Source organism: Geospiza fortis, unplaced genomic scaffold (assembly GCF_000277835.1).
Source record: "Geospiza fortis unplaced genomic scaffold, GeoFor_1.0 scaffold111, whole genome shotgun sequence".
In the NCBI taxonomy this organism is placed as follows: Eukaryota; Metazoa; Chordata; class Aves; order Passeriformes; family Thraupidae; genus Geospiza; species Geospiza fortis.
Genome location: NW_005054321.1, coordinates 5,249,650 through 5,274,413, shown reverse-complemented (window position 1 = coordinate 5,274,413; position 24,764 = coordinate 5,249,650). Strand labels below are relative to the sequence as shown.

The 24,764-nt window shown below is 41.5% G+C and overlaps 1 protein-coding gene across 1 annotated transcript in view; it reads left to right on the top strand.

The window, feature by feature from the left end:
• Positions 1–254: 254 nt before the first annotated feature.
• ANXA13 (annexin A13) overlaps positions 255–24,764 on the top strand; it is a 25,227-nt gene continuing 717 nt past the window's right edge. The window contains exons 1-10 of the mRNA XM_005420708.2: positions 255–316; positions 13,510–13,588; positions 15,869–15,963; positions 18,040–18,210; positions 19,210–19,243; positions 19,325–19,404; positions 20,575–20,643; positions 20,861–20,962; positions 22,905–22,980; positions 23,855–23,967. Of these exons, the coding sequence (XP_005420765.1) occupies positions 302–316; positions 13,510–13,588; positions 15,869–15,963; positions 18,040–18,210; positions 19,210–19,243; positions 19,325–19,404; positions 20,575–20,643; positions 20,861–20,962; positions 22,905–22,980; positions 23,855–23,967 (834 nt within the window). The 5' untranslated portion in view covers positions 255–301. The remainder of the gene's footprint in view (positions 317–13,509; positions 13,589–15,868; positions 15,964–18,039; positions 18,211–19,209; positions 19,244–19,324; positions 19,405–20,574; positions 20,644–20,860; positions 20,963–22,904; positions 22,981–23,854; positions 23,968–24,764) is intronic.

Genomic DNA, 24,764 nt, shown 5'->3' with positions numbered 1-24,764 from the left:
TCATTGTAATAACAATTAGATAAATCAGTATGTATAATATTGAGGCTTACATTGTGAAATCCTGATTTTCCTTGGAGAAAGCAGTCAGCTCCATGACACAACAGGATGTGATATTAGATAGTAGGGATAATAAATCCACCATGCAATGATGAATACACCCCACCTTGCAATGACTAGAATTCAAATAATGTTTGAAGTTATTGATTAACCCAGGTTTAGGTAGTATTTATCTTTTCCAACTGCACGTTTGTTTTATTGAAGAGCAGAGGAGTTGCACCTTCCACATTCAGGCTAAGCAAAAATGGGCAGTTCACATGTAAGTAGTCACTTGATTTGGATTGTCAAGAATGCAATGATTTCCTGGTTTTATTTTTGTCAATTTTCACTTTATGTGGCATTAATACAGCTGCAAGTGAAGATTTAAACTCAAAATCTACTTTGTGGGGGAAACTTATATGCAGCTGGTTACATTGCTTCATTACAGTACATGAATAATGAAATTATTACTGCAACACACAAGTCCTGAGTGCTTTAAAACTCCTTGTGTCTTAAACAGGGCAGCACTTTCATTTTGAGAAAAAGAAATTATGTACAGGATGCCCTGGAAAAACTAATTTTGGTTAGTTTAGAAAATTTGTGTTGGAATATTCTGAACACTAAAATAATTTCCTAAAGAAATATGAAAAACTTCCTGTCTCAAAGGCCAATACTTTCAAAATTTGGGTGTTTCTCACAGAACAATCGGGACAGGAGTAATCTCAAAGTGTAGTATTTACAGAAGGTCCCAATTAAAATCCAGGTGTGGGGATATACTGCATCAAAGTAGTCTATGATGTTTGACTGAGACAATTTTTGGTAACATTTGTCTGCATGAAGACATTTAACATCAAAATGACCTGATTGTCAAAAACTTTTGTGTGACAGCTCTGAGTAATTCCTCCGCAAGTTAAGTAGCTTCTGCTGAGGAAGATGGGGGTCTTACCTCCAATTTTGAAACTAGTGGATAAAAGCAATATTTATTCAGCAGTGCATTTTCTCCTTGAATGCAGAATCTGTGCAGTTTTGCAGTGTGTATCAATAGAAGACAGCCTGCCTGCTGATACAGGCTAAAGTGAGTTTCTGTAAGGTTTATATTATCATGTAACTATTTCTTAAATCCAAATTCAGCAAGGCCTGGAGACATGCCAAGGTTCTGATGCTTTGGATCAGCTCCCCAGGATATTTTCTTTGGCAGAGTGAGCAAGACACCCCATACCATGCATACACCCCATCTGCATAAAGCTCCAGCTACAAATCCAAGGAGCTTTTTTTCTCCCTGTGAATGGGATATTGGTCCCATATCCACACCATCTTTTTGCAGACTGGCTGTTTGCTAAGGGGATTGGAGTGAGCAGATCAGCAACACTGCCTGTGTGCAGCAGTTCCACCTGTGCCCAGGAGACACAGCCAAGGAGGCTCCTGCTGCACAGGACACACACACATTTCATAGGGCAGGCATCTCCTGAGGGTCCTGGAGAGCGTTTCAGTGCACAACACATGGAATGCAGTGCAGGGCAAACATACTCCATTCACATTTGAACTGTCCAGAGGGGGTGCATCTGTGGCAGGAGTGATCACAGCGCTGCAGCTCGGGCAGCTGTAGCAGGTGTGTGAGCTCCATGCTGGATTAGGTGGTTTGGATTTGGGTGCAGTACACCACAGTTGTGCTGCAGGCTACAGTGGGAGCAGGGGTGATCCCATGCTGGAAGAGAATCCTGTCATTCAGTCCAGACTCATCTGGGAATTGCATCGCTCTGTTGTTCCTAGAAAGTTACAGGTAATCTGGAAGAAATGGCTGCATCAGTGTCAGAGAACTGCTTCTGGAAGAGCAGAAAATAAAATAGAGTTCTTGCCAGAGCTTTCCAGCTGCAGTTTGCTGTTTCTCCTAATGTCATGTTTTGTAACCACAGGCTCATGAGTGTCTCATGCATTGTGTTTTCTAAACCTCCAGAGCCAGACTTACAAACTCGCAGAGGATATACGGAAACCAGCCGCAGGGGCTGCCAGTTTGTCAGCAGATGAGCCAGTAAGAGCTTCTTTTGTGGAGGATGGAAGGGGCACTGTGCTGCTGCAGCGCCTGTTGCTGTGGTTTATGGTGGCTTTGGGAGGCTCTGCAATGCACAGAGGCAGCTTCTCTTTTGTGGTAGAAAGCTGGGTAAAAATGGCTTGTTTCATTCTGTTGAATAATACAACAACAGAATTTTATCCACTTTGAAATTTCAGAAGTTAAATTTTTATTTAATAGCTTCTGCTGGGAGAAATATAAAATGAATCATCTGTGTCAAATGAGGTATTTTATTTGGTTAAATGAGTTTAGGTTTTAAAATATTTTTTAACTATCATTTTTAAATGGAGTTCTCATTGAAAGCTAACCGTTCTTCAGTGAAAAGCTTCCATTATGTGGATGTTAAAACTGAACTTTTCAGCTCTGTCAGAATGTCTCATTTTAAAATGGAGCTTTCATCAAAATTCATATCTTCCTGAACATGTTACTTTGAACAAAAATATCAAATGTTACTGGAAAAAATGCTTTCAGAAAATTTTTCCAACTAACCCTAAAGTGTACCTTTCTCTAAGAAGCTGAGCTCCCAATTAAGAGCTGCACCTGATGCAACATTACAACTCCAAATCTGCATATTTTCATCTGCTTTTTACTCTCTGAACTCGGTCCAGAACTTTTTCCCTCCTATCAAGCAATGTTTTTGGCTGCACATCCTTGGCAATTTAAAGTCTCTTAATTATTTTCTGTGTTTGCAGTCTTGTATCAAGCTTATCTGTGGATCTGATGTCCTTAATATTAACACAAATAGAGTCAATCCACCTGGAAATCTCAATAGCTGCTCTGCTATAAGGAAGATGCTTTGGGGACAATTTGGGAATAACAACAATGGTTTTCATTCTATAATTTGAGAAGTTTGATTGATTTTTACTTACGTGAAATTGTGTAAATTTTTAAAAATCTTCTGTCTCTCAAAAATCCATGAAGACTGCTGATGCATGATTCCATGGTGTTTGTGAGTTTAATTAACCTTGGGGTGGGGTGAGCTCTTTGGTTTTAATTCAAATTTGTTGAGATTCTCTGCAACACCCTTGACTTTCATCTTGTCATTGCAAAGCAGACTAAACCTTCTTCCAGGGATGACTCTGTAGTATAAGGGGATGGCAGGTTGTTGTGGGCCACATGGTTTGACAACTTGAAGGTCAAAAAGTAAGTATTACCTGGAGAACATGTCTGCCCAAGGAGCCCTCTGGGACATAAGCTCACAAAACTCACAAGGACTTCTCTGTTGCCTATAAACATTACTGCCCTTGTAGAAATGTTTCCCTAGTAGAAGTATTACCACAGCATAATTTAATTATCTCATCACAAAGCTCCACAATTGCTCTTTGTTGCTTCCCCTGGCAGAGCAGTGCTCAGGGACAGGCGATTCTTGTTCAGCCCCTGGCCATAAGCCCACAGTCAGCAGAAGACAGAAATAACTTCTTGTTTAGCTACCCCCCACTAGGGAAGATCTGTGGCAGATTCTTTTCATTCCCATGGTCTCTTATTATCCAGGATATTTGCTGTTCCTTTTACATCTGAGACTGTCCTGTGAGTGCTGCTGCAGTAGGTGTTAACAAGTGGCTACCCATGAAAAAGTTGCAATGCATTTGTGGCAAAAAAAAAAAAAAAATAGAACCCATTTGAAATATCAGAGTTGCTACATTTATGTTTTACATGATGTAAATAGGTCAAGCAGTTATGTTTTACAAAAACTTTAAAAAATCCAAATTATCTGGACTCTAATTTTAGAGTTTAGAGTTTTAGAGTTTAATTTTAACTCTCTAGTTTTTATATACTCTACCAAGTTCTGTTGTTACTATTAAAGAAGCTTTTTTTACTAGACTCTCATCTCCATTAGGTGGGGTATTGACACAAATCAGTTATGATATGTGGTAGCTCAAGCTCAGGTGCCTCAAAAGAGGGACCCTGAACAAAGAAACCCCTTGGCAAGTAAACCCTCACAATCTAAACTCCCCATTCCTCATGCAACACTCCAGACCAATGGTAATATTAGGATTCTTCTCCCTCTATACTGGTCACTGTTTTGTTACCAGGTGGTTGCTATGTGGTCATCTTCACATGCCCTGAGGTGCTTTTGGTGGGGGTTTTGGTCAGTTCTGTATCGCACATTGGAATATGGTTGTTGCAGTTCATTACCACAATCAATGGGCTGTCCACTCTAGCCGCTAATTTTTAAAAGCTGCTAACTTTTTCTATTCTAACTATTACTAATGTTCTGGTTGTTCACATTTCACTACAATCTATCTTTACTGTTCTTAATTATGAGATTATTAGCTCTGGATTTCTCTGTAATCCATCTTTGACTTACACAACATAGCCATATGGTTCAGATAAAGTTCAATTTGTAGCCCCACAACTCTAACTACTTGTGTCAAGCAAGAACTTTGCTACTTTCAAATAATATAAAATTTTCAACAGTTGCTATCCAGAAAATGACTCTGCCTTTATTGTTAACTATGAGTAGTGGCTAAAGCAATGGACAGCCCATTGATTGTGGTATATGAACTGCTGTTTTAGGTGACTCAGCTGATCTGGGAGTATTTTGAAACTTCCTTCACCTCCTTCCTGTGAGGTAGAAAGGCGTTAGACACACAAACCTCCAAGTTCTGTAGGCACAGTTGGTTTGCTGGACACTAAACGTGCATGTCTGTACAGGAACAGCATTTCTGTGTGTCTGTGAATGTACAGATGGTGTTTAGATAGAGTGTCTTGCAGAGTTGTATTTTAGAAGCAATGAAGGGACCAGGGGGTGAAGCATGTCATCTTAGGGCTTCCCTGCTGGAGTGCAACATCCTTCCAGTTCTTGTCCCTTTAAATAACTGAGCTTTAAAATACATTGAAGGGTGAGCATGATGTTCCCAAGGATTGTGCCCATGGATTTCAGCCCTGTGTAGATGTTCTTAAGTCACGTTAGCTTTCATGCTGGCATACACAAGAATGTACTTCAGTTCCATCAAGGTTAGCTCATCATAAGTCTTACTGAGGTGTCAAATTTTTAATAAGACATAAGAACATTTGAGTTAAAAATCTCTTATCTCAGCTGAAAAAAGGCAAAATATGTTGTTATCCAATTGTCTTCCAACCAGGTATGGTCAGTAAAATAAAAGGAGTCTGCCCCCATCATAACAAAGAATTATTGCCAACTTGAAAAACTTGATTTATCTGTGGTGAATGAAGCCATTTGTTTGCATTTTGTATGGCTTCCATTTGCTAGATAAGTAATCAAGGGAAGTGATGTGAGGCATGACTCATGTCTAACCACAGGCATGGTGTCTTTGAAGATTTCCTGCATCCTTTCCTGCCTTGGCTTCAGCAGCCCCACCAGGTGAGTCAGGTCCTTGTCAGACCCACGTCCCCTCTGCCAGCCCCATGCAGGTGCTGGGTGCTCTCACACATCTCAGAGGTGTCTCTATTTAAGCATCTGGATTGAGCCCTCTAAAAATAAAAGCTGCAGTTTTGCAGCTTCAGCATTCCCACTGCATGCTGCCCTGGTAGCTAACAGATTTTAAAAGTTAACGTGTTCCATCAGCCACAAAAAGTTTTGAAAATATTAAAACTGGACAATACCAAATTCAGCCATGAGAAAACCACCCCAAACTTACATATTTCTCTTAATTGTGGGTTTCTCTGTCATGGTGATGAGCATGAATAAATTGGATAAAAAACCAATCATAGATGATATATTAACAGCTACTAGAAACAGGAGGGACTTTGTAGGAGAAAAAGGGTTTTAATTTTGCAGTTTGAATAACTGTTAGAGCAATTATCATCACCATTGCCACTTGTTTGTAATAGGAAAAAGTAACTGTGACTGATTCTATTAGGATCTTGTTGTCACTGCAGGTTTAGTCCCAGATGTAGAAAATAAGGTTTGCACCTCTCAGTTTGGAAAGAGTAACAGAGTCATTGCAAAGGTTGTTGACTAATCCATAAAATTTACAGATTTGTATTACTCAGTATAGAATTCATATAGAAATTGTTTTGATCCTGATAGCACCAAACCATCAGGAACAAGCAAGCTGACAGCGTGTGTGGCTGTCATGCAGCTGTTAGACACAGAACAGCCACAAGGATTTGGGAGAATGACAGCCTGGCTGGCAGATGGCAGATGGCATTTGGAGACACTGATACCATTCTCTGAGCAGGCAAGGAGGCAGTTGGCAATTTTTCAGCTGCATATTGTGGTTGACAGAGAAAAATGCTCAAACAAACAAAAATGAGAGGTACATTTTACAAAACAGGTGAAGAAGGAACCTTGCAGACAAAAGGACACTTCTTAAGGTTGAACTTTGCCAATTCATTTATCAAAAATGTGTTTGTCAACCCCACCTTTTTATTACCACAGCACAAAACCCAGTGCTTGCTGATACAGCCCTGCTGCCAACACACCATAGCTGTTTACTTTTAGATGTTAGTGCCCATCTACTCTGACCTGTGTGTAAAAGCCTTTACATTTCAGAGAAATTTCTCCCTGAATGATTTAGCCCCAGAACTTGAACTTTACTGAAGAAAAGCTTGCAGAAGAATCCCTTACTTTGGTGGAAGGATGATAGGAGATAGTGAACACATCATCTGCTAATGATGAGATATCCTCGCCCTGAGTGGCCTTTCCCAGTTAGATGAGACCTGACCTTGCCTACCAGTAATTGCTCTTTGTTTCTTTTGCTTAGCTATTATATTAAAGAGCTGTAATATTTGGAAGTTTTTCTCATGGGAGTACTCACACACTGCAGTGAAATGGGCTTTATCTGCTTTTTTGTCCTTTCTGATTGGTGGTCTTGAGCTTTCTCAGCAGGTCAACCTTTTGTGACTGGGAATGTTTGTTTTAGTAAATCAGATTATGGATGTAGTACAAATGTAGCATCAGGTTTTCAGTCTGTCTTTGGAAGTAGATCAGGATCAAAATGCAGCAGCCTACTCCTATGTTTGCTCTTGTGCTTTATTATTCTCCAAGGATGGAAATGCTTGAGATGAGTGATGAGGTTTGGGTTGTCTTAAAGACTCCTTTGGGTGGGAGTTCGGAGTTTCTTCTGATAACAGGTTGTTATCCTGACAGCATGTGATGCACACTAGAAGGTTTTAACCACAAGATCTAGGAACACATGTCCTTTTCTTTTTCCCCTAGTCATTACTGTTAATCTAGTTAACCCTGGATTCCAGTTGCATTATAGCTCATTAAAGACTTCTGCCAAGATAAATAATTAATCTTGGTTATATGTGTGTTTATAAAAAATTAATCATGTAGGTGCTGATTTGCCAAAAGCTGTCTTCTGTGATCCAAGTGTATTAGATACAGTTTAACCAATGAGATGCACACCCCGGTCCTGCTGTTTGTTACACTAACAGGGTGACTACATGGTTTGGAATATTTCCTGGTACATGGAGAAAATAAATTTCCTTCTCCACACAAAAGATAAAGGCAGGAATCACAGAACTGGAAGGCACCTTGAGATGTCAACTCACTTCACCATTGCCTAGAGCAATAATTAAATATCTGTGAAGAATAAGAAGCTCTGCCCAGACCAGTCCTGGCAGCTCTCACAGTGCTGGGCTGGAGAGATGGTTCATTAGCTGGAGACTCCCCAAAGCTCTTTGAGCTGGTGGCTCAGTGTCTGTGCATGGTGAGAACTCAGAAACCTCAACAGTCTCTATAGCTTCCAATCTAGGATGGGTTTTCAATTGTTTTATTTGTTTGTTTGTTTTTCTGGTATTCCTGTTCTCACCTTTAGGATATTATGGATTCTTTGAGACTTGGCTTCCCAAAGAAACAGGATGGAAGAGGATCCAAGATTCTGCAATATGAATATATCTGTTATCCTAGCTAAAAACGTTGGAACCCACCAGACAACCTTAGATTAATTCACTAGCAACGTGCTAATCTCAAAATTAGTAGTGCCTGTTATGTGTCTTGTAAATCTTAAGAACAGAGCAACTGTATTAGAAATCCCTTGAACAAAAGATGGAGGCATGAACTCAACCCTTCTAAGACACCAGAGAATCCACACAGTGCTGGGCCATTGTGCTTGTGCCCATCACAGGAATTGTTTCAGCTGCAGTGAACAGCTGAACCAAAATCAGGCAGACAGGAGCTCTAAATCTCTGGGAAATCAGGCAGAGAGGTTGCTGGTGCTCACCTGCTTGATAGAAAGGAAAGCTCAGGTTGATGCACATGGAACTATTTTTGCCATTCTTTTTAAAACCTCATTTTTCTCCAATGCATTTTTTTGAACATGATTAAATATATGTGCAGAAGAAGAAAATGGGTGGGAAAACCCTGGCATGTTTGTGTCGCCCACCCCCAGTGCCCACTGGTGATGCTCTCAGGTATGTGAGAAATTCCCACCAGGTTGATGGGTGCAGGCCCACAGGAGACCACTGATGTCTGACAGGCAGCAGGCACCTTACCCTGGGACATCTCTAACAGCACCACAGACCTATGTTTAGACAACTAAATACTGCCCTAAATTTTGTTCCTGATCTCACCCAAGTGTATGAGTTAATGCTGTAAAGAGCATGGCTGAGTCAGTCTGCCCTGTCTGCTGCCACTTTTAGATTTAATTTTTATTTCTGTTAAACAGCAGCCAAAGACAAGCTTGAAGTTAGACAGCCACTAAATAAAGCACATAAATTGTACCTGGCAAAAATGAAGACTGGGGCAGGCACTCAGCATACCTGCATCAATCCAGCTCTTTTTAGAGCTTTTTCTACAGCTACTGGAGCTGATCTCATCTGCTCTGGTCAGCAGCCATGCTCCTCCTGGCTCTTCCCAGTGATCTTCTTTAAGGGTCTGTGCCTGCATTTATCCATGTACATCATCAGCATCAACCACTGTTAGAGCTGCAGCAGGTGACCAGCACCCTGAGCAGCTGCTCCTTTCATTGTTCTGACAGAACTCCTCCCCAAACCTGTTCCTGAGCAGCCTTGTGGCATCTGCATGAGATCATGGAAATGGAAAAATAGCTGTGATTGCTCAAGCTGTATTATCAGCTGTTTTCAGAGAGCTGTTTTTGCTCTCTTTTGCAATACAGGAAACTACCTGACATGTTCATGGCAGCACTTCTGTTCCTGCCTACTGACAGATGAGCACTTTGTATCTCCTGCAAGCTTAATTGTCTTTGTCCTGAGGAAAGCTCTAGATTTTAGGAGTGTCTGCAATGTATTGCGGCAACCTACCAATGCCTCTCCTGATGCCTTGAATCCATCAGAGCTCTTGTTCCCCTACCCCCACCACATCCTTTTGGGTTTGCTGGCCTTTGCTAAACTGTTTATTTGTGCTCCATAAGGGTTCCACATGCTGAAACATCAAAGAAAAATCTACAAAGCTTCTCTAAGCATTACAGATCATCTTCAACTATAAACTCAGCTTACAGCTCCCTGAAGTCAGACGTAAATTATAGTAGCAAAAACTACTTGGTGTGCTTTAAAACAAGTTAGAACAAAGCAAGTTTGTTTTAGATCTTTTATAAACTGTCCAGTTTAATATAAATAAATCTCTGGCAATTTTAGCCAAAGCTGCAAGGGAAACAGGTCATTGTCTAAAACATGCTTGAATAAGACAAAAAACTATTCAGAATGAGAGAAAACAAGTTGACACAGGCCATAAATACAACTATGCTGGAAGTGAAAAGAATATTTTTTACCATCAGAACTGTGGTTGCATTAATTAATATAGAACTATAGGAGAGGAATGAGAAGAAAATTAAATAAATGAGTGGATGGAGCTGGACCAATTTGTGCAAGCAAGTTCCCTTACACCCTAGCTTCAAAGTTGTTCGCAGTCTGTCCACCTGATATTTCAGTATTTGCTAGAATACTTCTAAGTCAGTAACTAATCTAATCTAATCTAATCTAATCTAATCTAATCTAATCTAATCTAAATTCTAACTCTAAAAAATAACTGTATTGAAGTGGTTCTGCCCATATTTTTAGAAGAAAAATGACTACAGGTTACAAATGGTATTAAACATCAATTGAATTTGCCATGTATCCCTTACAGGAAAATCCACCTGACAGAATCCACAGGGTAAGGAGTCTCTGAAACAGCTCTGACACAGCTCTCCCTCTCCTGCATTAGGAAGCTGTGTCAGTGGGAAGGTCAAGGATGGGACTCAGTAAGAAGTGAATTTTAGCCAGTGCTTCTCAGCTGGCTTTGACAGTCACTTATCACAGTGTCAGATTTCCCTCTATAAAGATGATGCTGCTATTTCACACAGTACTAACAGAATGATATCCCCCAGGTGCATCATTTAATGTTTTGCAGTGAATTTTTTGAAGACAGAGGTTTTAGCAGAGCTGAATAAATTCTTCTGATGCTTTAAAACAAACATGTCCTGAACATTGAAACAAGCCTTCATTTCTGCATGATTTTTGCCTTGAAAATAAATGTTTCTGTGTTTATATCTTTATGAATAATCAAAAACCTGTCTTTATGAATAATCATAAACCTACAATATTATTTCAGTTTCTGGTGGTACCATTTTCCTGCCTGCTGCACCTGTGCCACACACAAACACAACACCTACAGTACCAGTTGTACCTAGGAGTGAGGGGCTCACTAAACCTGAGGATAACTGACCAGCCATCAAGGCATGAGAGACCAAACCACTCTCTCCAAGCCCTGCCATGAGCTGACCATGACCAGGTGCACCTGCAGTGGGTTGGGGCAGTGGGAGCTGCAGAGGCAGCGCCAGGATGAGAAGGGCAATTCCCACAGCCCGGCACTTCTGGTGGGCAAGGCAAGGCAAAGGACAAATCAGCTCCTGCCTTTGTGTGTTTGTGCAGGTGTTTCTGTCCAGGCTCAATGTCTGAAAAGTGGGAGACAATCCCAGATGAAGCCTTTTTCTTCTCACCACTGCACCTTCTGTCCCAGGTCAGGAGGCAGTGAATGTGAAGCAACAGTTCTCAACTCTTATTGTTGCAGGGAATCTGAGAGTCTATAAATTAGAATAGCACATGGATAACTACAAAGTAGTAAAATATCTACATTTTATATGTTAGCACTTTTCTCTGTATTTTGTGCTACAGGATTTTCCTTTTTCTCTTCTGGCTTGTTTGGTCCTTTTGGTTTGCTTTGCAACCAACTCTAGAACAACTTCAGTACTGGCTGCCTAACACAGAAGCAAAATCTACCATAGGCACACTAACAGTACAGAGCCAAAGTAAGAGTGTTTCCCTGGAGCCTTCTCTTCTCCATGCTGAACAAGCCCAGCCCTCTCAGCCTGTCAGTCCATTTCCTTTGTACGTGATGCCATTGAAGAAGCACCTACACTCTGCCATAATAGAAAACTGTGAACGGAATTCATTTTGAATAGTTACCAGTGCATCTGCTTTCTAATTTTGTGTTTTTTCCCTTTCCATTTTGACCCAAACTCTTGGGAAATTTGAAGACTGTTAAATAAAATCTCCACTAGAAAATATTAGTTATGTATATGAAGCTATTTCCATCTTGTTTGAAAGGTTTAGGAAAATTTGTGTGAGCATACAGTAGGATACATCTTTAAAAGCCACATTTGTCATAATGATGGGGCAATCAAAGTGTTACCTTGTGCTGTAGAGTGAAATTATCACATTGTTATTGTACCTTACTAATTGTTATAGTTGTAAAAATAACTTTGTCTTTCAGCTACCATTAGCAGTAGGTTCTCTCCTAGCTGCTAACTGCATTGGAAAAGCCAGGTACCTAAATGGCTTCAGCCAATCACAAAGGCACATTGGTAAAGCAGTGTAGGGACTGGATTTGAGCTTTCCTGCTTGAGAGCTGACCCTTTGCCTTTTGACAGAGGACCCCTTTAGCCAGAGTTGTAGCTCTTTCACCAGAACTACTAGATGGCAGCCTGAAACTTTTGAAGCATACCAACAAACAGACTTTCAGACTGTATCTGTACTTGTAAATAAAACATGTTGTTCTCTGGCCTGATGGGCATGGGCATGTGCCTAAATTATCTTTATTCCACAAGCAGAAGGATGTTGTGCCAAATGTCTTTCAGGAATGGCCTCTGCCCTGTGCTACTCCCAGAGACAAGGAGGTTAATCAGCCATTTAACCTCTTCTGCTCCTCAGCAGGCTGGTGGCATTTTCAGAAGGGCTTAAAATCAGACTGCCATGCTCTGCAGTATCATAACTCTTAATTAACAGTGGTGTGCCAGTGCCTGGCAGCCCTGCAAAGCAAGCAGCCTGATCCACGTGTTGCTCTTTAAATGGAAATGCCAAAGCACTGCCAGTGCCCACTTAGACCCTAAGTCTGTGGTGTGCATCCTGGCTTGTGCTGCTTGACTTAGGAGCCCAGAACCTCTGTTCTGCTACTGCTTTAGAGTTTGGGCATTTAAAATATTTGAGTAATCATGTTAGAGGAGCTGAAATTGTTGCTGTCATTGTGGTCTCAGATAATTCTACTCTTTTCTGAGAAACAGCAGAGTGGAGGGTGTACCAGCACTGCAGCCCCTGTGACTCAGAGCTTGGGAGATTAACAGCTAACTCAGAACACAAGGAGCAGGCATGGTTTCCTGTTTACACTGATATGTCAGGCTGTAAACTGCTGCAGTGGCTATGGACTTTGAGTTATTATCTGTCCCTGTAAATTTAGCTTGAGGTGCCCACATGTATTATTTTGCCAAAATAAAAAAAAAATAAACAAAAATCACTTCCTCAGCAACAACAAAAAACCCCAGCTTTATCACATTATGTATCTTCAATTATCTTGTTTGCATGAATGCATCAATACAAGAAAGGTTTTCAGGAGCAGTTTTTATCCAGATGACTGGGAGTGTTCACAGTACTTAAAAATGTACTACAGAGATAGGTCCTGATTCTGCTAAGGTGTTTGTATTGGCCTCTTGTTAAAGTGGTACAAACCAATAATATTTGATCTGGCATAAAGATGTCTAGTATGAAGTTATTATCCTTAAATTCTTTGAATAGGCCAGAACTGGCAGAACAAAGTTCTATAGGCCATGTATGTCATATGGTGACATGTTATGTAGGGTGACATACACATACATATATATATACACACACACACATATATATATATATACACATACATAATATATACATATATATATGTGTGTGTATATATATACATGTATGTGTGTATATATATATATATGGTGACAAAGTTGTATAGACTACTGTGGTTTTTATGTGGTGACAGCAACTTGTGGATCAGTTCCAGGAACCCTAGGGATAGAAAGAGTATTTCAGCAAAGCCCAGCCTGAACTTCAAGGTTTAGATGGTGTGAACAAAGATCAAGCAAGGACCTGGCCCAAGCTGCTGTCATGCTAATGCAGAATTGTTTCCCATGTTTTTCCCATGTGTTTCCCATGTTTTTCCCATGTTTTTCCCATGTGTTTCCCATGTGTTTCCCATGTGTTTCCCATGTTTCTGCTGTGTCTCTCTCTCTTCCCAGTCAGCCCACAAGCGCCACCATCACGGCTCTGATGCAGAGCGAGATGCCAAGAAAATTCACAGTGCCTGCAAAGGAGCAGGTAAGAAAGACTTTTGTAGATGTTAGGACTTTGTGCAAAGGGCAGTTCAATATTATAAAAAGCATATACGTGAACTTAGGCAAACCAACTGTTCCAACCAGTTTTAGGTAATCTTTATGCTTTCTGTCAAATACTGACTTAAAGAACATTCACACCCATGAAGATGTAAAGACTGGTAAGATCTAGCTTGATAATTGCATGTCTCCAGAGCATTAGGATAAACATGATATTTGTTCCCTGTGGCAGGAACATCAAGCTGCCAGGACTAATTTGACAGTCACAGGGTCCAGCTAGTCAGGTTAGATATCCTTTCTCAGGCCTCCAGGGACCAGTAAAGAACATCATCACCTCCATATTTCATCAGAGCCCACTGCAGCTCCATCAGCTGAAAGGAATTTACAGTGATTTCAACCATCACCAGTGATTTTTAACTGAAAATAATTGTCCCTCACCATTTTCTGAGGTAGTTTGAAGTAAGCCTGACTGCACTGATGTGAGTGAGGAATGTATAGCATTTCATGGGATCCTCAGGTCCATGGAGGTGACAATGTTCAGTAAAGGAAGAACATCCAAGCAGCATACATGATCAGTAAGTTATTAATTCACTCCAATTATTTGCACAGTTAATATGTATTTAAGCATTTCTTCCTGGTATGGCAGTGACATTCAGAATCAGCTGGTTAAGTGTTGAGTTTTAGGAACTGTTCCTGTCCTACCAACTGAGCCCTCTCATGACAGTTGCCAGAGGACTCTCCTAACTGAGAGTTTAACCCAATGTTATCAAACAGGAGTAGAATTCCTTCTAAAATTGGACCATGTCTTCTGCCTTGGATCTAAGCAGGAAGAACTGGGCAAGATACCCTAAAGTTGTCCCCCATGTACCTGGTGCTAATAGAGGGATGGAAACATATCAGCTGTTGCTGAATGCCAGTATAATTTGTATTTTTATCCTTTGTGCTGGTTGCTAGTCAGAGACCCTTGTTGGGATGGCCACACAAAGGCATCAGATGGCAGAGCTCAAGGAGAGCGTGGGGCAGTGACCACTGGCAGGATGTGTGGGCATCAGCAGACCTGGCAAATGTCTTGATGCCTTTGGTCTGCCATCCTGTGGGCATTTGGGCAGTGCCCATCACAAGCTGGGCCATGTGTCTGTCCTGGCTCACATTCTCAATTTCTTGTCATGAAGAAATAATGCCCGAGTCCATCTGCTGGCCCTCAGATGGAAGTGCACCAGGACCCCTGGGCTAGTGCCACAGCTGCCCTGCTGTGTCCTTCATACATCCAGGTAACACCAGAACCCCTGTGCTAGTGCCACAGCTGCCCTGTTGTGTCCTTTGTATATCCAGGTTAACACCAGGACCCCTGTGCTAGTGCCACAGCTGCCCTGTTGTGTCCTTTGTATATCCAGGTAACATCACTGTGGTCCTGTCTCATTTTAGCTGTAACAAATGCCCTCCAGCAGCTCTGTTTAGTGCAAACATCTGTTTATGTGCAAACATCTGTTTATATGGCAGAAGGCAGCAGAAGTGCAAGAGCAAGGTCACTGCCTTTGGGAAGCTTTTACAATCCATTGCAGAAGTCAGAGCTCAAAGCTGACTGAGGGCTTTTCCCTGGGAGGGGGACTGTGTGTTCACCTCCCCTCTGGGATGGGCAGCACAGCAGCTGCATCTCTTTGGGCATCCCACACTCACACTTCACTCTGATTTCTGCCAAGCAAAACAGCATTGGCAGAGACTGAGACCATTCAGACTGGTTCCAGATCCTTTTTCCTGACTCCATTCAGCAAAATTAAAACCAATTTTTTATAGGCTGTACATCCAGGCTTCAGGTTAATGAGCTGATTCAAACACATCCTTGCCTGCCTGGCCTCTTGCCCCACTGCCCTCACTCTGTTGTGCCAGCACAGCATTCATGCCATGACAAACTGGATCTGGTGGCTGATCCCTTGGGACTACTCAAACAAGCATTGTCACCAAAAACGTGTATGTCAGCCTGTAGGCACTGGCATAACCCTGATATTAGGAGCAGTGTCTGCCCTTCTCAAACAGAAGACTCAATTTCTTTGATATTAACAGCATGAGATGGTGAAATTTTATTTTATTGAACATTGTAGCTGACTACAGTTTAAATTATCCTCAAAATAATCTTAGATGGTGAATCCTAAAGGTGGAACCACTGGGGATATATGTACAGGAATTTTTTTCTCTTTAGAGGTCACATTTTCTTTCCTCTGCATTAGATTCCTGATTATAAAATCCCTATGCACAACTTCTTTTTCAGGAACCAATGAAAAAAAAATTATTGAAGTCTTATCAAGTCGAACATCGGAGCAGAGACAACAAATAAAACAGAAGTACAAGGAATTGTATAGCAAGGTATTTTTAAATAAGTGGCCTCTCTGTTTGAAACCACTGCCTCTGAAAATACATCCTACAGGCTTCTGCTTTTGAAAATGTCAAGGGCATAGTGCATTTAAGGAGGACACCAGTTACTTTCTGAATCAGCAATTTATTTGATCTCCAAAAATACTGATTATTTTTCTAATTTTAGGCCACAGAATCTTCTTGAAGTCAGCTTTAACCAGATCAGAGCATTTTAATCAAAGTTGGGAGAGCTAGAAAATAATTCATAACTGAAATAGAAAATATTTCAGCTTGTGTTCATCTTCAGCACATTCGGAAAAAGAAGTTAAAAGGGAAATTATAAGTCAGAGTCCCACTTAGACCAGATGCAAATTCAGACAAACTATTTGATGTCACACAACTTTATTTTTATTGAGTTTAATAGAAAAATTTAATAAAAGTTTAATTGATTTCTTCCAGTGATGAAGTAGAACATGTTGCAAAACTAAGAAGTTTCATTGGGCATTTGTTTTCTGCAGGAGGCATAAACTGCCTTAATGATTTTGTGTGTAAGAAAAATAAAGCTTCTAAAATATTGTTTCAGTAAACAGCTGAATCCTGCAGATTCAGCTGCAGGATTAATAACCTTATTATTAATAATAACCTTATTATTAAATTGGTATTTTCTTAGTGTCTGCTTGCTTATTAATCAGTGTAAATAAGACAGTCAGCACTGAAGGTGAATGAAAGCCTTCTATATGTAAAATTTACAGCAAGCATAATACAGATTTTGGTTACTATAAATACTATAGATTTTGCTCTATAGTGAGAGTTAATACATATAGGCATTAGAAATGATCAAATGCCATGAAACATCACAGTGACATCAGCTCATAGCAACCCTTCTGCTTTCCTGGGCAGCCTGAATCTCCTGGGAAGGAGGCACAAGTGGTACCATGTCCCTCCTGCTGCTCCAGGAACTTGCAGCATTTGTGGGATGTGTGTTGAAACTGCTCCAGCACAGATGGCAGCCTCTGACTTGAGTAGTTGAGTGTTCACATGCAGTTGTGCAAGCAGGAACTTGTGATGGTGGTCACAAGGGTTTTCAGGATGAGGAAAGAGACGTAGATCTGACTCTATAATTAGAAGGTTTGATTTATTATGTTAAGATATATACACATACTATAACTATACTAAAAAGAAAAAGAAGGAGAGATTTTTAGAAGCTGCTAAGCTAAGAATAGGAAAAGTGAAGAAATGATAACAAAAGCTGTTCTCTCGGACTCTGAGAGAGCTCCATCCTGGATTGGCCATCAGCTACAAACATCTAAGATGGCCCAATCCAGACGGACTTGTTGCATTCCACAGCAGCAGATAACCTATTGTTTATGTCTGGTTCTGAGGCCACAGCTTCTCAGAAGGAAAAATCCTAAAGAAAGATTTTTCACTAAGAGATGTCTGCAACAGGAACTCGAGAATAATAGAGCTGGATTTCTCATTCAGTGTTCTGACCTTGTCAAGAGCAGGAAATGTTAACTGCAGACAGGAGTTCAAATGCACCCTCAGCTGGCATCCCCAGCATGCACTAACCAGCTCTCCTCCAGGGTCTTACTGAAGTTTGATTTAAGGTTGATGTGGGTATGTGTGTGTAAAAATGCTGTTTGCTTGGCACAAAAATGCCTTGCAGAAATCTGCTGGTTTTTCCCGGAAGTCAGTTTTAACCAAAACTGACAGAGAAGGTTTTCAGCTTGATCCCCTGTGCAGCAGCTCTTTCGAAGGAGGAAGCTTCTGCATTTTATTTCAGATAAACTCCTGTTAAGTTTTTCAAAACACTATTTTGCATTTGCTTACACAAGTAAGAGTCATAACTGGACTGATATCGGCTGTTATTTGAAGATGGGACAATCATTTCAGTCAGATTGAAGACAAAATTTTTAGGGATCTTTTTTGTATTAAAAAAAAAGTCTGTATTTTAAGACTTTTTAAAAATTGTTTTGTCCCTTTTTGGTAGAGAAGGAGCTTTTAGGTAATTAGATTCCCTGAAACAAATTAAGAAATCCTCTAATCTCACCTCAGCTTTTGCACTAACCCTCCTGACTGTCCCCACAGGAGATGGAAGAGGACCTGAAGGGAGACCTGAGTGGGAACTTTGAGAAGGCTGTGCTGGCTTTGCTGGACTTGCCCTGCGAGTACGAGGCCCGAGAGCTTCGGAGGGCGATGAAGGGAGCTGGGACAGACGAGTCGCTGCTGATTGAGATCCTCTGCACTCGGAGCAACAAGGTCGGGGCACCGCCTTGTGGGACCTGCCTTGGGCAGCAGGGCAGAGAGCTCACCAACAGGATCCCTGTGAGGAGGAACAGGGATCAGTCCAGCTCCTGTGGCTGAAATGCCTCTTGCCAGTGTTTGCAGCAGTAAGATTGCCATACTAGAGCTGAAATTCTAACAGGAGTTAAGACCAATAAAATTCACATCCCTTCCTTTATCCTGCTCCTTCCTTCCTTGAATGGCACAGAGGCAACACTGGTGAGAAGAATCCCCAGACACATGTTAAAGGGCAGCTTTGGCACTGCTCTGATGGTTCAGAGGTAAAGGAACACGATCCTCGTTAAAAAAACATTATTCAGCTCTTGCCTAAATGCAGGGAAAACCAGAGGGACACCTGCAGGAGTCAGGCACCCCTCAAAGTGCTGTCCTCACGGGGACTGGGAATTCACACTTCTCCCACCCCCGTGGTTGCTGCGCTTCACTCTGTGGTATTTTCTGGGTCCCTTGTGGCAGGAAGGAAATGATGAATCTGACTCTATGTTCTTAGAAGGCTAATTTATTATATTATAATTTTATATTATATCAAAGAATACGATATTAAAACTATACTAGAGAATAGAGAAAGGATACAGACAGAAGGCTAAAAGATAATAATGAAAAACTTATGACTCCTTCCAGAGTCCTGACACAGCTTGACTGTGATTGGTCATTAAGTTAAAACAATTCACATGCTGGATAAACAATCTCCAACTACATTCCAAAGCAGCAAAACACAGGAGAAGCAAATAGAGAGAGATAATATTGTTTTCCTTTTTCTGTGAGGCTTCTCCACTTCCCAGGAGAAGAATCCTGGGTAAGGGGATTTTTCAGAAAATATGACGGTGACATCACACACTACAGGCATGGTGCTGACTTGCTGGTGTTTTGTTTGCTCATTTACTTATTAATTAATAACACATATTTTATTTATTTATTAATTTGATTATTACTTTATTTATTTTTTTGTTTCCCTAGGAAATTGTAAACATAAAGGAGGCCTACAAGCGTTGTAAGTAGTTTTATCTTTCAAACACCTTCATTTAAATCCTTTCTCACTGGTTGAACTCTCACAGATTTTCTTTCTTCCCAGTGTTTGACAGGGATCTGGAGTCTGATGTTAAAAGTGACACCAGTGGCTCCCTACGGAAGATATTAGTCATGGTGCTAGAGGTAAGGCTGGGGACTTTCCTCTTATGCAGCTGCCTGACAGAGATATTTCCTTTTTTCTCTGAGTAACCATAATAAGTATTGTCTGGCATTTATAATAATGCAGTTATTATATGTAATATAATAATGAGGTAATTACAGTAAACAAACAGCATTCTTCAGTATAAGAGCCTTTCAAATCTATGGCTTTTTAATATGTACCATTTTTGTTTATGTACCATTTTTGTTTATGAAACCACAGATAGTTTTATAAATATTGATACTTTGAAAAAAACCAGGATTGTTTTACTGTTATTTATACCATGGTAAAAGCTAGACTACCCATTTGAGGTCATGGTCCCATTATTCTGAATTTTGCCCTGAACCATTAAATTTTATTTGCATCTCAGCTAAGGACTTTAGAATTCAGATACAGAACAACTAAGAAAGAGATTGCTATTATGCTAGTTTTTCATTCATCAAAAAAAGCTTATTTTTCATTAGAACACTTTTTATTTTAAACCCCTTTCATGAAATAAAGCAAAAAATCAACACCTTCATAAGGACACATTATAACTAAGAGAAATAGGAGCACATTGAGAAGTGCAATGTGTTGGTCAGTCTGATCTGACAGCCCTGAGAAATGAGAAGACTGAATAAATAAAAAGTTTAATGACATAACAGTCACTAAATACATCACAGTTTAGATTCTCATTCTGGGAAGCATTGGTACAGCTCTTTCCAACCTCCTGTATACTTTCAGGAGTGGCAAATACATTTATTGTTTTGTTTTTTTCATTGATAATTTCTCCCAGGGATGGCAGTGTTGGTGAATGCTCACAGTACATAGGTTAGTCAGGAGAACATTTCACAGTTACCGGGGCATATCCAGCCCTGTGAAAACCATCAGCATTTCACTGCAGGTACTGGGCACCTTCCTGCTCCAGGGGCAGCAGCATTACCATCTCGTTAGGGCCCCAGCACACAGTGCATAAAGCTGGGGACAAACCCCACATGATTGGTTCAGTGAACCCAAGGAGTGCCACCATGCCTATCCCCGGGCTCGTGTCAGCAGATGGCAGCAAAACCCCAAACCAAAAATCTGTCAGGGCCATAGATACACAAATATATGTGAGCTGAAATGAAACCAGCACTTAGTTGGGTGTTTTTTTACGGTTATCTCCTTTTCTGCAGGCAACCCGAGATGAGACTCAACAGGTCGATGCAGAGCTTGCTGAGCAAGATGCCTCAGATCTGTATAAAGTAAGTGCTGTTGTGCAAAAATCCCTTTTTATCCCGTGCTGTGCAGCAAGGGCTACCTCAGGGGGACTAAACAAACCAAGCACGGGGGCAATGGCAGCACAAGGAGAGGAGCAAGGGGGGCATGGCCTGGAGCTGGATGGATCAAAGGCTCTGGCTGACCTCATGTCTCTACTGTGTATGAACAAGTGCTTCCAAAAAATAACATGTGCTTTTGAAGGCAGGAGAAGGCCGCTGGGGAACAGAGGAGCTGGCTTTCAATGTGGTCCTAGCAAAGAGAAGCTATAGCCAGCTGAGAGCTACTTTTCAAGCCTATGAAAAGGTGAGTTTATCTTCTGCAATGTGGGGTGCATAGGCCCTGACATATAGGTGCAGACCCTACAATGACATGTAATGATCTGAAGAGCCTTTTCCAAACTAAATGATTCTATGTAGAGTGGAAAATACTTTATCTGCCATTTTATAACTTCTTGAATGCTTTAAGAATGTTGAAAAACATATTTATACAACTGTGTCCTGAGCATAGAGAAACAGGTGATTTACAGGAGAAGCTGTATCTTCTGCCAGTGAAGATCCTGTTCTCCTTCACAACCTACACAATACTCAGCCAAATAAATGTCACAATGTCTGCTCCTTCCCACAGCTGCAGGACAGTGTACCCCACCCCCTGCAGCAAAGGGACAGGTTCACAAACTCCTGCCCTGAAGGAAGGATTTGCTTTTCTGGAGTTTTCTTCTCCTAAACAGAGCCTGGCAAGGTGTCTCCTCCTGTTCCTGCCACTTCACACACTCATATTGGCTGAGGAGAAGTTTATCTCCAGCCTTTTCCTCTCTGCCCACACTAGGCAGATGGCCTGTGCAGGTGCTTTGCTGTGCTTTCCACTGTCTCCAAGCATAAGGCAAAGGAGGCAGCAGGATCCTGGCTGTGAATACTTTCCTCTGTGTCACCCAGCAGGGACATTTTATTCATGCCTGGGCCTGAACCTGACCTGATATGGAGATATCTTGCTAGGAAATTACCTCTGAAAGTCAAAGCAATGGGAGATCCAAGGTCCCTCTCCTAGCAGCAAGGTGGAAGCTCAGCAGTGACATCTCAGGAAAGAAGCTCCCTCCAGCCTCTGGCTCACAGTCCTGAACTTCCCTGGGAAGACTCTGAGTTCATGAGAAAACTGTAGCCTTAGGCACTGAAGGTGAAAAGAGCTCAAGTCAAAACCACGTTTCAATGTCAACATAATAAGGAACCAATAGCTGCAAAAAGGTTTGCAGCTTGATCCAAGTTTTGGGCTGCTGCTGGCATGAGAACAAACCCAGTCACAAACTGATACTCTCTCCCTTGGAGTGGCCCAAACCCTGGGGGTTCAGTTAAATGCTCAATAGCCAAACTACCTTGGCTTTTGATCCTGAAAGTCAAGCAGATCAGGTTGCCCAAACCAACCCACCACATCCTGCCTGGCTGCACTCAAAGTCAGCCAAGATTAGAGCCCAAATCTTGCAAATATGCCCTTCTCTTCAGCTGGAGAGATACATAGGGCAAGATCTAAACCAGGTTGGTGCTTTGCAGAGCTTAAGCCCTAAAGCCTCACATGGTGCTCTTGCTGCTTTGTACACACAGTCTCCCAGTTCTGACCTAAAAGTCAGAGTCTTGAATTGTGCAGGGACATCCTGATACGCAAAGCAGAACAAAGTAAAAGTCTTTGAGGTTCCTGAAGTTCACAAAAGTCAGGGTAAACTCTGTTTTGAAGAGACAGTCTGCTTCTCCAATTCCCTACACAATAATACAAAAACTGTGGGACAACCACGGTGCTTGTAAACTTTGCCTGGGAAGCCAAAGACAATAAGTAACAGAACTTCACAGAGTTGGTAAAGCTCCAAAAATTATCTTATTTATGTGGGAGCCATCCAGAGCCTTTGATAGAGGGGCTAGAGAAAGCTCGAACAGTCTCTGCTGACCAGGGGTCACTCAAGAAGCAGCTGCAGCTTCTTTGTCCTAGAGGCTGTCAGATACCTGGGACTGCCTGATGGAGATTATCCATCCCTTAACCACTGTGCTTACCTGGCTGCACAGACCTTCTCCTGTGGGTCACAGTGGATCTGTGAGCACTTATAGCAGAGGAGAACTTCATTTGTCTTCAAATTACTCCTTTGGAAAGGCTCTAAAGGATCTGGATTGACCTTTTGCCATTGGGCCCTGAATCTCTTGCTGGTTTGGACAGTGGGAAGACATGTAGAGACAGAAGGTCTTATGGCTCCTTTTTCTTCTCATAGGTGTGTGGGAAGGACATAGAAGAATCCATTAAAAGTGAAACATCTGGAGATCTGGAGAAGGCTTATCTGACTCTAAGTAAAAAGCAATAGTTTCAAGACCTTTCTTTTCTAGTTCTTGCTGTCACCTGACATTGGTTGTTGGGGGTCTGTGTACAGCCTGGTAACAGCCATTGAGCGACCCCTAAACTGAGCTAACATTTCTGCCAGGGAAAAAAGAGACAGTTTCCAGTAGTGATTAAGACTCCTTGGTTTTAAAACTAAAACTTACCACCCACAGCTCCTTTCCACAGGAAAAGCTGGATTTTTTGCTCTCCAACACAGGTAGCCACCTCCAAGATGCCCCTGGGACTATGGCTGGTGATAATTTCCAGCAGATGCTTGGGCACCATGAGAAGTGTGCTAGCCAGCCACCACAAAAATGTACAGGGTCCTAGACAGCAATTTAGTACTAGGGTTGGCTTTGACCAGTATTTAAACCTGTCTCACTGGTTTACCAGTGAGTCTCACCAGTGCCCTGTCTCATGGGTATTGCTGTTACCCATCTGGATTTAGGCTCTCACAGATCTTCCTCCCGTGATCTGCAGAGTGAGCAGCTGTAAATGGCTAAATAAACTATTTAGTGCAAGACAACAAGCAGCTACCCCAAGAATGGATGGGCAAGAGGAACCCCATGGGGACAAATGCTCATCCTCGTTCACATCATTTTCACTGTGGAATGGCTGAGCACTCAGTGCTGGTAATCTCTTGTGGAAAAATGGGCATCCCCATTCATACTCCAAGATTTCTCCTTGCATAGCGATAGGGGATCAGTCTCAGAATAAAAGCCCTGCCTGCTCATGTGTCTAAGCATAAACACTAGTTTCCTTTTCTTACTTATTTAATTCTGCTTGAAGCTGAATCACAAACTGTAAATGTACAAGTATAATGAGGCCTCTTACTGTTTTCTTTAGTCAGCTGTGCCAAAGACTGCCCAGGTTACTTTGCCACACTTTTGCACAAGTCGATGAAAGGAGCTGGGACTGATGAAGAGACCTTGATTCGCGTCCTTGTGACCAGGGCTGAGGTAGGGTACCCTGTGTCCTGGAACTCCTCACATCAGCTCTGGGAGAATACAAATGTAGAGGGTGTGGAGTGAGTCCTGGTAGATCACGTACTCAGCAAACCCTTTCCAGCCCAGTGACATCAGTGGTCACACTCTGCTTCTGTACCCAGGCACCTCTAATTTTGATATTGCATCTATTTCTGTTTTCAAAGGAACTAAACCAGGAAGCATGTAGGCAATTTCAAGTGGAGTCAACTGTACCTGGTTAAAACCAACCCATGGGGAGGTCTGGCCCCAGTAGGACATGAAGAAGTAGCTAATTAATTCCTAGCTAATTAATGATAAAGCAGCAGTTTCCAATTTGAGAATTGCTTATAAACATATGTTGCCAATTTTCTCTGATTCCAGCTGGGAAAAACAGATGGGGAGTAGGGAAGAGAAATAAAAAGCCAAAGGAGTCAACTGTCATTTTAAGAAGCACAAAACTTCACAAGACATTTGAGATATTTAAGCACAATCTTTAAGTATTCCTTGTAAGCTGTGTAGGTTGTAACCCCAGGGCTGTTTCAATCAACACAGAGGAGGAGCCTTTCACAGGCATGAGGAAAACATATTTCTCAATGATCCACAGTGAGAAAAATTAGGCTCCAGGGTATTGTCTCTATTAAGACACAATCCAGTCATTATAACATTTAAAACTCACAATGATAAAGATCAGACCTGTGCTGTAGGTGCCTTTTTACAGGACAGCTCCAGATAAGGAGTTTGTTTCTCCTCTACCAGTAACCAGAAAATTACTTCTCTGGGTGGAACAACAC